At 34.4% G+C, this 14837-nt stretch overlaps 1 protein-coding gene across 1 annotated transcript; it reads left to right on the forward strand.

Annotated features, from left to right (window-relative positions):
* The first annotated feature begins 772 nt into the window (after positions 1-772).
* Positions 773-3028, forward strand: LOC114290752 (F-box protein At1g47056). Its single transcript, XM_028234710.2, has one exon. The coding sequence runs from the start codon at positions 991-993 to the stop codon at positions 2614-2616; it is 1626 nt and encodes a 541-aa protein (XP_028090511.1). The 5' UTR covers positions 773-990; the 3' UTR covers positions 2617-3028.
* Positions 3029-14837: the final 11809 nt, after the last annotated feature.

Here is a 14837-nt window from a genome sequence, read left to right on the forward strand (position 1 = left end):
TATAAATTAAAATTAAAATTTATAATTTTTATTTTAAATCATTTCGTTCCGTTATAGTTAATATATATATATATATATATATAATTTTTTAACTTTTAATGAAATATTAAAAGAAAAATGAGTGCAAAAATATTTAAAAGGTAAAATTTGTTATAAATTAATAATTATATATATGAAATATATTATGTAAAATTAATTTATATTATATATATATAAATATTGTACAAATTAATATTATATATTATACAAATACGTAATAATTGGTTAAAATATTTTTCAATTCACCAATATTTCCAAAATCTTCCAAACTACGATTTGCTAAGGGTCCAGTTTGTCTCAAGTTGAGATCAAGACTGGACCCGTCCAGTTCGGCTTATGGGGCCTATTTTTTGGTCCGTTTTGATAATCTTAACCGCTCAATGTGTAGAACTCGTCGAGTACTATATGCCTATAAAAAATCACGTTGATCGGATATCGATAACTATGTGAACAAAACACTTTTTTATCAACCGCTAAATGTTTCACCGTCCATTACAGTCCATTTTTTTTTTATACATAGCTATTGATATTCGATCAACGTGATTTTTTACAGGCATGTAATACTCGACGAGTTCTACACATTAAACGATTCGAATTATCAAAACAGAACCCGTGATAGACCCCCACAAACCCAACAGTACGGTCTAATCCGATCTTGAACTGGAGCAAAGTCACTACCATTTGCTAATCTATTAATCCATCAATTTACAATTTAATTTGTAATTTTATCCTCAAACCGTTTGAATGGGACCCACACACCCCTACCGTCCATGACTGGTCCGCCGTGTCAATTTGCGACCCACCCAACCCCCATTTCACTCCGCCATCATCCCTCTTTCTTCGTCATCCCCATACTACATACCACTCCCCTCACATGATCCCCCTGCGTGTGTATTTTAAAATGATCAGATCCCTGACTCCATAACCCACCCACCACCACCGTCCCCTTTGATGGGCCAGTCCTCTTCGACCCACGGTTTGACCAACCACCACCGTACCACCACCGTTCCATCGGAGATTCTCTCTCTGACGCAGCAGACACACCAAGACACTCCGGAGCTTCAATCGGACCTTATGGGAACCCAAGAGTACATCTCCGAACTCCCCGACGAGTGCTTGGCCTTTATTTTTCAGTTCCTAAGCTCCGGCGACCGAAAATACTGTTCTCTCGTCTGCAAGCGGTGGCTGCTGGTGGAAGGTCAGAGCCGCCACCGCCTCTCTCTCAACGCCCAGGCTGACCTCCTCCCTCTCATCCCCTCTCTCTTCTCTCGCTTCGACGCCGTCACGAAACTCGCTCTCCGATGCGACCGGCGATCCGTCAGCCTAGACGATGACGCCCTCATTCTCATCTCGCTCCGCTGCGTTAACCTCACGCGCCTCAAGCTCCGCGGCTGCCGCGAGCTCACCGACCTCGGCATGGCCGTTTTCGCCAAGAACTGCAAGGGTTTGAAGAAGTTCTCATGTGGATCTTGCATGTTCGGAGTCAAAGGGATGAACGCTGTGCTTGATCACTGTTCCTCTCTCGAAGAGCTCTCCGTCAAGCGCCTTCGTGGCATCAACGACGGCGGAGGCGTCGCCGCCATCGCCGCCGAGCCTATTGGCCCCGGCGTCGCCGCTTCGTCTCTGAAAACCATATGCCTCAAGGAGCTCTACAATGGACAGTGCTTTGGACCCCTCATCGTTGGAGCAAAGAATCTGAAAACTCTGAAATTGTTGCGATGTTTAGGTGATTGGGATAGGCTTTTGGAAATGATCTCAAATCGAAACAACTCTTTGGTCGAAATTCATTTGGAGAGGCTTCAGGTGAGCGATGCTGGTCTTATGGCGATTTCGAATTGTTTGGATCTTGAGATTTTGCACCTCGTCAAGACTCCCGATTGCACGAATGCTGGGATTGTGAGCATGGCTGAACACTGTAAGATGTTGAGGAAGCTCCACATTGATGGGTGGAGGACGAATCGGATAGGAAACGAAGGCCTGATCGCGATTGCTAAGCATTGTGCCAATCTTCAAGAACTGGTCCTAATTGGTGTCAATCCTTGCTCAATTAGCCTCGAAGCACTCGCAACCAATTGTCAAAAGTTGGAACGATTAGCGCTTTGTGGCAGTGAGACAATTGGGGATGCAGAAATTTCGTGTATCGCTGCAAAATGCATTGCATTAAAGAAGCTCTGCATTAAGGGATGCCCGGTATCGGATCAAGGTATTCAAACTTTTGCTTGGGGTTGTCCTAATTTGGTGAAAATAAAGGTTAAGAAGTGCAGGGGAGTGACAAGTGATCTTGCTGATTGGTTGAGGGTGAAGAGAAAATCTTTGGTGGTCAATTTGGATGTGTGTGAGGTTGAAGCTGAAGGGTTCGATGCGAGTGCAAGTGATGGTGGAGCACAAGAAGATGGTGTTGAATTTCCTACAATGGTGAGCCAAGTTAGTATTACTGCGGCTGCTGTGGATGCTCCATCGACCAGTAATGGCCGGACATCATTTTTCAAGTCAAGGTTTGGCCTTTTTGGAGGTAGGAGTCTTGTGCCCTGCACTTTCAGGAGATGGTCAAACAATAATTCAAATGGTAGCTTTTGAATGTTCTTGAACAAGTGTTAGAAGAAGAATTCTTGTTCTGCTCACGATTTTTTTTTCTTTCTTCTTTTTTCTTTTTTTTATAAAATGTTTTCCCCTGCTTCTGATTGCAGAGTACTTCAATTCGGTGTTTAGTTTCATGAACTTTAATGTTATGATGTTTTGTTCATGGCTTTCTTCAAACCGTAGATAAATTGTACTGAGAATTATTTGTCTGTCCCTTATGCTTGATTACATCGAGTTGATTTTGCTTGTCTTTCCACTAGTTTAGCAGGATCTGGTGTCCTATTGAGATGTATGGTGTTGGCTTTTGAATGAGTTTTTGTATTCTGCCCAGCTGTTTGCAGCTATGTTGTAATGTGAAGCCACAAAACTTTTTTGAATGTGAATGCCAATTTGTATATTAATGTGATCACACTTATCTTGCTGTAATGATATTTTGCTCATGTGTGATTTGTAATGTATATGATATTTTTGTTCTGAAGCTTTTGCTGTTTTGTCATGGTATATTGTTTAACTTTGGCATGATAAAAACGGTAGTACACAACTTGGCTTTCTAGCTGGCTTGATGCAATCATGAAGTCGGAGAAACTGTTCTTATCATTCTGCATTCTAGGTGGTACAAGAGAAATCTGTGTAGTTCTTTCTTGAGTAATTTTTGCTGATCAATCTTGCCATGGGGAGTACCAAGGCATTCTTTCTCCTTTGGCGATATCTCTATCTCTGCGCTAGTGTATTTCATAGTGCATACCCCAAAAGGTGATCATCCTCTTCAATTGAGTTTTTTTTTTATACCAATCCTGAGTGTTTAAACTAGGGCTGAGCAAGGAATCCGTGAAATCCGTAATCCGATCCAGTCCAGTCCAATCCGATAGGTTTGGATTAGTTTTTTGAATCCGTGGTTCGGTTCCGGATTGAAGAATTAAAAATCCGTAGTCCACGGATTGGTTCCGGATTGAACTCCACGGTTCCGGATTGGAACCGATCCGGACCGTATGCAAATAGTCTATATTTTTATTATACATCCTCCTTCATAGTATCTTCTCTTATTCTATATAAATCCTAAACTCAAACTTAAACCCGTATAATATCTTCTTTTATTACTTTTGTTCGTTAGTTTATAGGTTTAATTTATAATGGCCTAAATTTTTATAGTGAAACCAGTTTTCTTATTGTTGTTTAAATTTTAGAACATTATTTTGCTATTATAGAAAAACATGTTGCTATTGTGGAACTAATATAGCACTATGTTTATGTTTTTATGAAATTAAAGTGTTATATATATATTTTTTTGTTGTTTAATTATGTGAATCCGTGGTCCTAAACCGATCCAATCCGTGTTTAAATGGATTGGTTCGGATTGGTTCCATGATTTAAACGGATTGGATTGGTTTCAATTTTTCAGGAACCGTAGATAACGGATTGGTCCTGGTTTTATCCCAATCCGGTCCAATCCGGACTATGCTCACCCCTAATTTAAACAATTATTTCCCAAAGAGCATGTTTGTTTTGAGAGATAAGAGTGTGAGATTGGACTATTAGTCTCACCGGACTAATAGTCCATTGTTTGTTTGTAAAATTTTGCTCCGGACTATTAGTCCCACAAATATGGGACTATTCTATCCCATGGGGGGTGTGGGATAGAAACCGTGGGATAGAAACATGGGATTGGTATCCCATGGGATTATTTGGTGTAATGTCTATTTTACCCTCCATGCTATTACTTAGTAAACAATTAGAAAGGGTAAAATAGTCTTTTGAACATTTATAAATTATTTTTTTAGTGTTGTTAATTTAAAATTATATATTAAATAAAAAAATTAAATTATAAATTATAAATTAAATTTAATTAAAAATAATAAATTAAAAATTATGGCCTTATAAATTAATTTTTTTTAGTGTTGTTAAAAAATTAAATTTTCATATTTTTCTAAAATTATTTTTTTAATGTTGTTAATTTAAAATTATATATTAAATAAAAATTATAAATTATAAATTAAATTTATTTAAAAATAATAAATTATAAATTATGGCCTTATAAATTAAATTTTTTTCGTGTTGTTGAAAATTTAATTTATATATTAAATAAAATTATTTTTTATTGTCGTTAATTTAAAATTATATATTAAATAAAAAATATAAATTATAAATTATAAATTAAATTTAATTGAAAATAATAAATTAAAAATTATGGCCTTATAAATTAAATTTACAAGGATAAAATAGTCTTTTGAACATTTATCCTTATCCAGTCCGTCTAACCAAACATTGGATTCAGTAAAAATAGTCCAATCCAGACATCTAATTCTATGACTAAAAAAACATAGGATACAAATCCAGTCCAACCAAATAGTCCGGGGACAATGTATCCTGGGACTAACAGTCCGATGGATTACAATCCCCCTTATCCAGTCCGTCCAAACAAACGCACCCAAAGAGTAATACTAGAGACCCCAAATATTCTACCAAAAGTTTTACCAAATGTCTCACATGGGTGTGGGAATGTAGGTCCCACACCCATGTGAGACATTTGGTAAAATTTTTGGTAGAATTTTTGCGGCCTCTAGCATTTTTGTTTCCCAAAATTCAGACACTTCCCAATCCCAGTTTGTTTAAAACATGACTTTGACTTTGAAGCCATGTTTCCAATATACAATTTCAAAAAATGTGAATGTGGGTAGAGTGGAAGGGATAGGGAGGGTTGCAAAACAAACCGAACTACTTGGGTTTGACTTCTTGATTCTTTAAAAATCCATTCGAGATTGATGGTTGATAAAAAGAATCTAAACTTGAACAAATTTTAAAACTCAATAATTTTCTAAGCTTAGCTCAAACTTGGCTTGATAAGCTAATAAGTACTTTAAGATCATATATATATATATGAACTACTTGAGCTCAATTCATGATCGACTCAATTAAAATTCATACAATAAATAAGGTGTAATTTTCCAAACTAAGCTTGAACAACCCACCACATAGCTTAGTTGGGCTTGTTAATAGCTGATAATTGTAAAATATATATTTATTAATCTCGAAATTATATTTTTTTAGTTGATTTTATGTTTAATTAGACATATACACCTTTATCAAATATTTGCAGGAAATTGGTGATTTTTTATGCATACAAAATTAAAGTTGAACTTGTCTTCACCACAAAAAGCAACACCTAAAGAAAGTTTATCTCATTGTTTTGCTTGGTAGCAAATGGCAGCTGCCTGAGGTGCTTGGTGGTGCTGTAAAGAAGAGTTCTATTTTATCTAAAGGTGCTTCTGGGTGCTGTAAAGAAGAGTACTGTTTTATTTAAAAGTCTTGAGAGCTAAGGATAGTAATGGGTAGGACATGAAAAATGGGGCTGTGGCAAAGTAGAGGGGGAGAGAAAAAAAAGAGGAAAAGAAAAAACACAAAGAATACCCAGCAAAATATAGATGGTAGGCTCCACCGGACCAAGGAAGATCAAGCTGATCTCCACTCCATTAGAATCTCTTTGCTAGGGCTATAAGGAAGCTCTAAGATTGTTTCTATTATGCTTCTGAGTGTTTTTCTTCATGAATAATGAATGTTTCTACCTTTTCAAATTTGTATGCTTGAACATAGAATAGGTTTGGATGGTTTTTGGAAACCAATAAATGCTTGTGTTTGATCATAGACAGGGCATTTTCTACTGACTGTGAGAAAGAGAAACATCTTTTGTGTCTAATCAAGAACATAGATGTGCTGGAAATCTGTAAAATACATTAGGTTACATATTATGTGAACTTGCATTAGATGCCTAGTATTATGATGAATGGAGGTGGACTCTGTGCCTTACTCTTATGATATTCTCAACAGAATTTCCTTCATCTTTCTTTATGATTCTTTTATTTCCTTCATTTATAAAACCAATCCATCATTGTTGAATTAGTTTAGAATTCTGCAATTTGGCTCCTTTAAGTCAACTCTCGTGGGATTGATCTCATAATATGCACAGTCTCTGCACAGGATTCGTATACTTGCAAGCTTAATTTGATTGCAACTCAAATTGACATCAATTGCCCTAGGGATATGATTTGAAATAAATTCATATGTGAGCAAGTAGAGGCACTACAAGATGAGACTTGAGAGGAAGCATACATTTGTGTATGTCTAAAACAGTGTGTTTTATGTTCTATCCTAAACTTTGGAGGCTTTAAACCGCTAGCAATAGGGATTCAACTACAGCCCTTCAAGCAATCATGTTTTTTAGCCTCTGATATCTTTGCTTAAATCATCGTTTTCAATGTGCAGTCGGGACTCTAAATCGGATTGAAACTCTTGAATTGAAGCTGCTGTTCAAGGTGGTAAATTTGTGTTTTTATGAAAGAGTGCATGCGTGTTTTTTGTGGGTAAAATTGGTTCACCTTGTTGCACTATTGCTTGATAATTTGAATGCTATTCCTGATATTTTAGGCAACTTTCTGAGATCTTTTGTTCTTCAACTTGTATAGCAAACAAACTGCCCTATTCCCTGTTAAGATCAAACTATATACACCAACCTTTTAAATATAAAATTAAAGGGTTTTTTTTTGTGTGGTTAGGTTAGTTTACTCATCTATCCAACCTTGAACCAAACAAAATTAATTCGGTTCCCATGTTTCTTAATCTAATGTTTAGTTTAGTTCTCGGTTACCTCGGCCCCACATGTAGGCTTTAGATACCTAATGTGGGATTATTAGGCTTATTTGGAAGTGTTGTTTTGATTGTCTATTTTTTAGATTCGATCTTTGCATTTTCTCCAAGCCTAGTGCTTTCTACTAAAAAAGAGGGTTTTCGCGTTTTCGAGTTGGCAGCGTACCGTCGCAAGTAGCATGTTTGCCGACGCAAAACATTTTTGTGACGGTGCTGCGACTATAACTCAAGGGATGAAATTGGTCGGATTGCAAAAGGTTTTTGAGTCGGCAAGTTGCTGACACAAAAAGTTTTAATTTTTTGAGACGCTAAGTTACTGACGCCAAAAATGGTTAAATGTTTTAAAAAATTTAACCCATGATTTGAACCCACCCACTTCATTCGGGTAACTTGAACCCAACGTACCACACTTAGCCCACTGCACCACAATACCTCTTTCTAATTTTAAATGAGATAAATATTATTTATAGTATATACACTCAATATTAATATAAAAAAATATCTATAAACAAATATATTTATTAAACATAATCAAGTAAATATATATATCTTGAGTATAAATTTTTTTTTTGTTGCCACGGCATCAGTTGCGGACACAAAAAGTAAATATATATATCTCCTCTTCTCCTCTCCTCTCTGGCGAACGACGAATCACTTCCACATCCAAGATCCCAGGCGAAATCGTTTACGAGGTCCAGTGTTTTCCATTGATCTCCACGAAAAAAGTAAGATTTCAAACCCTATGTACACATCGGTTTAGGGTTTGTTTTTGTTTTTTGTTGCTCTGTGTATAGTGTTCTCTGATTATTGTGAAACGCTCTCTCTCTCTCTCTCTTATATCATACATTCGCGATTCGCGAAGACACACTTTCTCATGCGAAGATTCCTTCTCATCCTTCTCTCAGATTGTACTATTTGTCTCTCATTCATTTACATTTTGACTTCTTATGTGTTTCGATCATCGATCTATACACATTTCGTTATTTGGGTTTCGATTTAGTAATCTGTTGTCTCTATTTTGAACACTGATCTAGAAATACCCATTTCAATTTTAGTTCGATTCTGCATGTTTCACTTGGGTTTTCAATTTAGTGTTGTTTATCTTTATTTTAACAATACAAATTTTAGTTTGATTCTATGCATTTTACTAGGGTTTCAATGCTATTGTGGCAGTGATCTAGAAATACCCAATTTGTATTTTGGTCCGATTCTGCTAAATTTAGCGGCTTTTTGATCCAAACTTATCAGATCCATACAGTTGTTGTATCAATGAAGTCATTTATTAGCTTTGTTCGTTACAAATTTCATACTTTGATTCTAAAAAATCTAAATCACAATCACCATTCTCACACTTATTATCTATCAACTATGAAGAAAAGAAAACTATATAGACCTTGTTTATCTCTCTGCATACTGTAGTAGCATTTTTTTGTTAGCAACTGTTCTTTTGATATACATATGAAGTCATCTATTCATTTAACACTTATAAGACTAAAATGGTTAATGAAGAATATGATGGACTTTTAAAATATTTATAATATGTAAATGAAAAATTAATGCAGAGGCATGTCCTCCTCTAGTAACTATTCTGGAAGTGCTGAGAACTTCGACTTGAGGTTCGAGGCTTTGAAATGTGATTGTGGTCTAAGAGCTGCCATAAGGGTTACCGAGTCTGACAAGCCATCTAAAGAGAGACTGTATTTCATTTGTGAGAAGATAAATTGTTAATTTTGGAGGTGGTGTACCCTAACATTTGTGACGATAGTAGACAGGAAAATGAACGAGAGAATGCTTTATCAAAATCAAAATATCGAGACTGTAGGACTAAAAATCAAGAACCAAATGCTTGAGCAATCCTTAACATTCATGAAGCAGCTTGTTGTGGGTCTGCTCACAATTTGTATTGTTATGTCAGTTGCATTACTCTTCACACACTAATGGTTATATGATGTTTTAGATCAAGTTTTTTTGTGCTATGTAGTTTACCATAAATCATTGTACTAAGCTGTGTACTTCGTGAATGTTGATATGTTTATTCCAGTTGTCAATGTATGGTTATTTTGTACTAATCTTATGTTTTAATGCAAGCAATGGTATTGAGTGAATGAGTATCTTTTTAAGATTTTTTTCCCTTCATTGAATGAGTACCCAAGAGAAAACACAATCTGAAAATGGGAAGAATAAGGGAAAATCTTCTCCAGTACCATCCGTTAAGGCTCACTGGGATACAAAATCAAATGAGATTTTCATTAAGCTTTGTGTTGAGCAAGTGAAGGTTTGCACATAGACCTGATACACACTTAGATAGGGTCAAGTAGGAAAATGTGATAACTAAGTTTAAAACTATGACTGGAAAAACATACAAACAAATACAAATGAAAAATCATTGGGATGTTTTGAAAAAAGATTGGCTTTTATGGAATAATCTCTTAAAGGGTGAGATAAGCTTAGGCCGTGATACATTGACTGGAGTTATCTCTGAATCTGATGAGTGGTGGACCAAGAAATTGGAGGTCAGTTAATTGAGTAACGTACATATTCCTTTTCTTTCTTTTTTTTAAACAGACCAAATTTTAATGATGCCAAACCAAAAATTTATTTTCTAATTGTTGCAGAGGTATCCTGATGTTGTTAAATTTTGGCGTATGCCATTGCAATTCTCTAAAGACCTAGACATACTATTCTCAAATGCAGCTGCTACAAGAGAATGTGCATACACCCCTAACTCAGGGGTTATGCCTAACACTGATGACACTCGAGAGGAATTTCATAGCCCACATGATGCTGAATTTGATGATAATGTTGATTCAAAGGTCCTTCATCTTTTTTATTTAAATAAAAAACGTCTATCAAACATGATGGTTCATCAAACAGGGGTAAGGCAAAAAAAAAAGTTTCTGATGCAATTCTACTTATCAAGACACTTTATCGTATAGTCAATGTGGTTGAGTCATCTTCAGTAACTTCAACACAAACCTCAGCAAGATATCCTTCAATTGCAGAATGTTTGGCGAAGGTGGAAAGCATTCTTGGTGTGCCCCCGGATGATGACATGTATGTATGGGCTGCCAGATTGTTCTTAAGAGACAAGCGTCGTGAGTACTTCATTACACTTCCTACAGATGAAGTTTAGCTGACGTTTCTGAAGTTAGAGATTGAGAAAAGAAGACCACCACAGGTTATTATTTCTGGATGTATGGTAGACTTATTATTCATGCTTAATTTTATTATTATTTGAGGTTTGTAACAAATATTTATAAGACTTATTTGAATGGTTGAGTAGTATATGGCATTTATATGCATGGTTATACTGGAAGTTGCATTTTGTAGTAGGTGGCTAATATTTTCTTTGCGGTTTAATTTGATTTTCTTTTGGCTAGTATTTTTGTTGTTGTTGGGACTCATAATTTTTGGCTTGTAATTTTTTGAACTTTTCTTTCTAAGCAGATTTTGAAGGCTTTTTTTCTTATCCTACTTCTATGGATTACTTGGTTTCCTATTATTTCTACTCGTTTGATAGTTTGGCACTTTCTAATCATAAATTATTGGTGAACTTCATAATTCAAGTCACTATTTTTTCGAAAGCAATTTAAACATTTATGTGTCTGACTTGAAATCCTAAAATCACATTCAAATTCGAATCTGAAAAATTTCAACTGCTCAAATCATTTTGATTTCTGAAGTTCTCTATGGTTTGGCTCAAAGATTCAACGACAAAGGAATTGGAAAATGATACGAAGGAGGTGATGTACACAATTTTTGTTTTTGTTTTTTTTTTCTTCTTTTCTTGGAACCATAAAAGCTTCATCTAGGTTAACTAAATCAGGTTTGCTGATAAGTACAAAGTTGCTGTCTCCCAAAGGTTAGTTATCAAGTACTAAAAGTTTGGGTTTCTATCTTAGCAAAATGAGTGGGAAATTTTAATTGGTGGATCTCAATTGATATTGTTTACAATAAGGTTATCTCTTGGATGGAAAACAAATACTGTGTAGAGCAATGTAGGTGAAGGCAATATGTGCAACCACATCGCTTCAAAATGTTATAAAAATAATACCAAACTATCGGAAAATATAATTTAAAATTATGCAGACGATTTTTGGGCAAAACCAAAAACTGAAATAAATCGGCATAATAACACGATAAAACTTACAGCACATAAATAGATAAAACCTGATCGAGTCGAGCGTATGACACTCTTTCCTTAAGACAGATTCGTTCTTCCACCGGTGCTTAGGACTTAATGGACGTCTATCTCTCAGGATACAACGATCAATGTCTTACACTAGTAGCACTACTATTGCAAGCCTAGCGAACTTCACTGTGCATGTACTCTCTTTATAGGAAAATTAGACTCAAAAAAATATGAAGAATAAAATGCAAAATGAAGAAGAAAATTGCAATTCTCTATCTAAAATGAAGTGAGGAAGATGAGATTTATAGACTTCTATGTGAATCTTCAGAAAGGTTGTAACCCTTCAAAAGGACACATCCTTCCATCTCAAGAGACACAACCAATTGAGTAAATTTAAATTCAAATTTTCCAACACAAAATTTGTACATATTTTGTCACAAATGCAATGGGAAAACAATGGCAGTGGGATACTCGTCGCTGCTGCAATAAAACTATAACTCAGGTTTGTGTGTGAGAAATCAATTTGTTTTTTTTTTTCTTGCTCTTTTTCTTCCTAGTTTGTTTTCTTTTTTTTCCCCCTGGTTTGCTGTATTGTTTTCCTGCTTTGCTGTTTTTTTTCCTGGTTTTCTTTTTTTTTTTCTTTCCTGCTTTTTTTTTTTTCTTCTCAACATCAAGGTGGAATTATTAATTATAAAGTTGAATTGATGAATTAAGGAAGTTTATGAAAGTTAAAGTGTCTGCAATAGAACTATGACTCAGGTTTGCTATCTTGTGTTAAAAAATTATTTTTTGTGCCTACATCTCTCAGGTTGTGAGTTGCATTCCCTGCCTTGTTTTGTGTGGTATGGTTTTATGCTCAATTTTCTATGCTTAAATATTTATTTGCCACTTAGAAATTGGGATAAGTTGTTTTGATTGTAAAGTTAGATTAATGAATTAAGGAACTTTATGAAAGTTAAAAGTGTATGCGAGAAATCACTTTGATTGTTTTTTTTTTCCCTGCTCTTTTTCTTCCTGGTATGCTTTTATTTATTTCTTTTTTCTTTCCTGGTTTGTTGGTTTTTTTTTTCTTGGTTTGCTTTTTTTTTTTCTTTTTTTTTTCTTTCCTGCTCTTTTTTTTTTCTTCTCAACATCAAGGTGGAATTATTGATTGTAAAGTTGGATTGATGAATTAAGGAAGTTTATGAAAGTTAAAGTGTATGTGAGAAATCAATTTTCACTACTAGTAGCTTGTTCTTGCCACTACTATGTTCATATACTTCAAACCTTCATGGTGAACAATGTATGGAAGGCAAAACATCTCAATCTCTTAATCAAACATATTTGCAAACACATGGTGGACCAATCCTCTCATAACAAAACAAACACAACATCAATAAAATAAGCCCAATGTATAGAAGCCAAAGCATCTCAATCTCTTAGTCAAACATATTTGCAAACACATGGTGGACAAATCATCTCATAACAAAACAAACACAGCCTCAATAAAATAATCCCATGAATGTATACTAACATTAAATAGAAGTAGGCACAAGATAGGAACGCAAAAAGATAGAGAGACAGAGAAAATGAGCATACCAGTTATTTTGTTTGCTATAGATGTAGATAATACCAACATCAGCAACAGAAGGTATATATATAATCCTATACACTTGGTTAGCTAATGCAAACCACATGTAAGACAATCGGTGATTTGTAGATTGAAAAATTGGAACCACATAATTTCTGGATACCAATTTATTACTCAACATGACTCACTTGCTTGATTCTGCATCTCGGGAAAACTAGCAGGGCAAATAGAGAAGGAAAAAACAAACCAAACCAATTCAGAAGAACCTATTGCTGCATAACCCTTACACATACACCAGCATCACCGTTTGAGAAAGACAACAACCTACACTGTCTCACTTCCTTGGAATTCACAGGTCAAGCGGAATAGTCATCAAAAGAAACTTCCAACACTTCCATGTGCAGGTGCTTTGTTTTTTTGTTCCTATGTTGAAACTTCAAACAGCTAATATATTAGGGCAAATCAGACAATTTGATGCGTTAGATGCAAAGGGACCTGCTTACTTTCATTTTTTTATATATAGGTTATAAATTTAACTTTGTGATGTGATTAAAATTTGTTTGTTAAAAGAAGAATCTTGGAAATTGCATATAAAACTCTCCCAAGTATACAGAAATAACTTCAAGAAGTTTGCATTTGTTCTAAAAATGATCACAAATGTTAGATAAGCAAGGCAATGATGAGCTTTAAGTTACAAACAGATTGATTTTAAATTGGGAAGTCTAGCAGATGTGAAATGTTCAAAACTTACAACTGTTGCATTTTTTCTAGATATAATATGAAATTAAGAATATAATTTTTACTATCAAAATTCATAACTAACTTGTAAACTAGTCCAAATTTGGATAACAAATATATTGACTTTGCCCTATATTTGTTTTGGTATCATTGAGAAAAATGAAATTTACAATTATTATTATTATTTTAATAATGTTGCTCCACCTTAAGTAGAATCCAAGGCTATCTTGGGAAACTCCTCCACTAGGGAGTTGTAAATTACATACACGTTTTACATCCAGGTGTAAGTGTAAATGCCTCTAATTGGAAGTTCGTAAATTTTAATTGTAAGGCAAAGCAATTAACCGTTTACATACATTAATTAATTAGTATATTAATTAATAATATGACATAGTTTAAGAGATTTTTAATATTTTACTGTGATTAATGAGTGGAGTCAATAATATTGTCATAACTAGTGTTGGTACACTAGTTAGTACACTAATTAGTACATGTAGCACCACCGGCTCATTCCACACTATGCTAAAAAAAAATTTAGTGTCAACTCAACTAGGGTTGTAAATGATTTAAATTGTTCGTGAGTTGGCTCGACTCGGCTTGTTAAAGGCTTAATTCGACTCGACTTATTTAGTAAACGAGTTGAACTAGAACTCAGCAAAACTCGGTTCAACGTGACTCGACTCAATTCATTGACAGTCTTAAATTCAACTGGTATGTCAATTTATAAAAAATAAAATAAGATTCTATGACATTACACTTCCTACAATTGGATAAATTTAGATATTGTGTCATTATACATTTATTATTTTTTTCATAAAACAATATAATTTTTTTTTTTAAAATAAAGCAAAGTCCCAAAATTTTGTGTCAATTACAACATTTAAGAATTCTATACAAGTATCTCAAAAAATAGTTTTATATCAAAATATTGTCACTATACAATTATTACTTTGGCCATCGGATAAACATATGTGCATAAATAAGTAGGCCATGACATGGTAATAAAACTAAAATTCAAATTACTCATCATGTGAATTTGTCTTCTAATTTGTAAGTACTTCAAAAAAAATTGTAAAGAATCTATTGAAGATAACTTAAAATCAAATTTGTGTAAGCCTCTTCATTTCATGAGTGTTGAAA

Source organism: Camellia sinensis, chromosome 1, assembly GCF_055761805.1.
Source record: "Camellia sinensis isolate YWXY chromosome 1, ASM5576180v1, whole genome shotgun sequence".
Taxonomy (NCBI): Eukaryota; Viridiplantae; Streptophyta; class Magnoliopsida; order Ericales; family Theaceae; genus Camellia; species Camellia sinensis.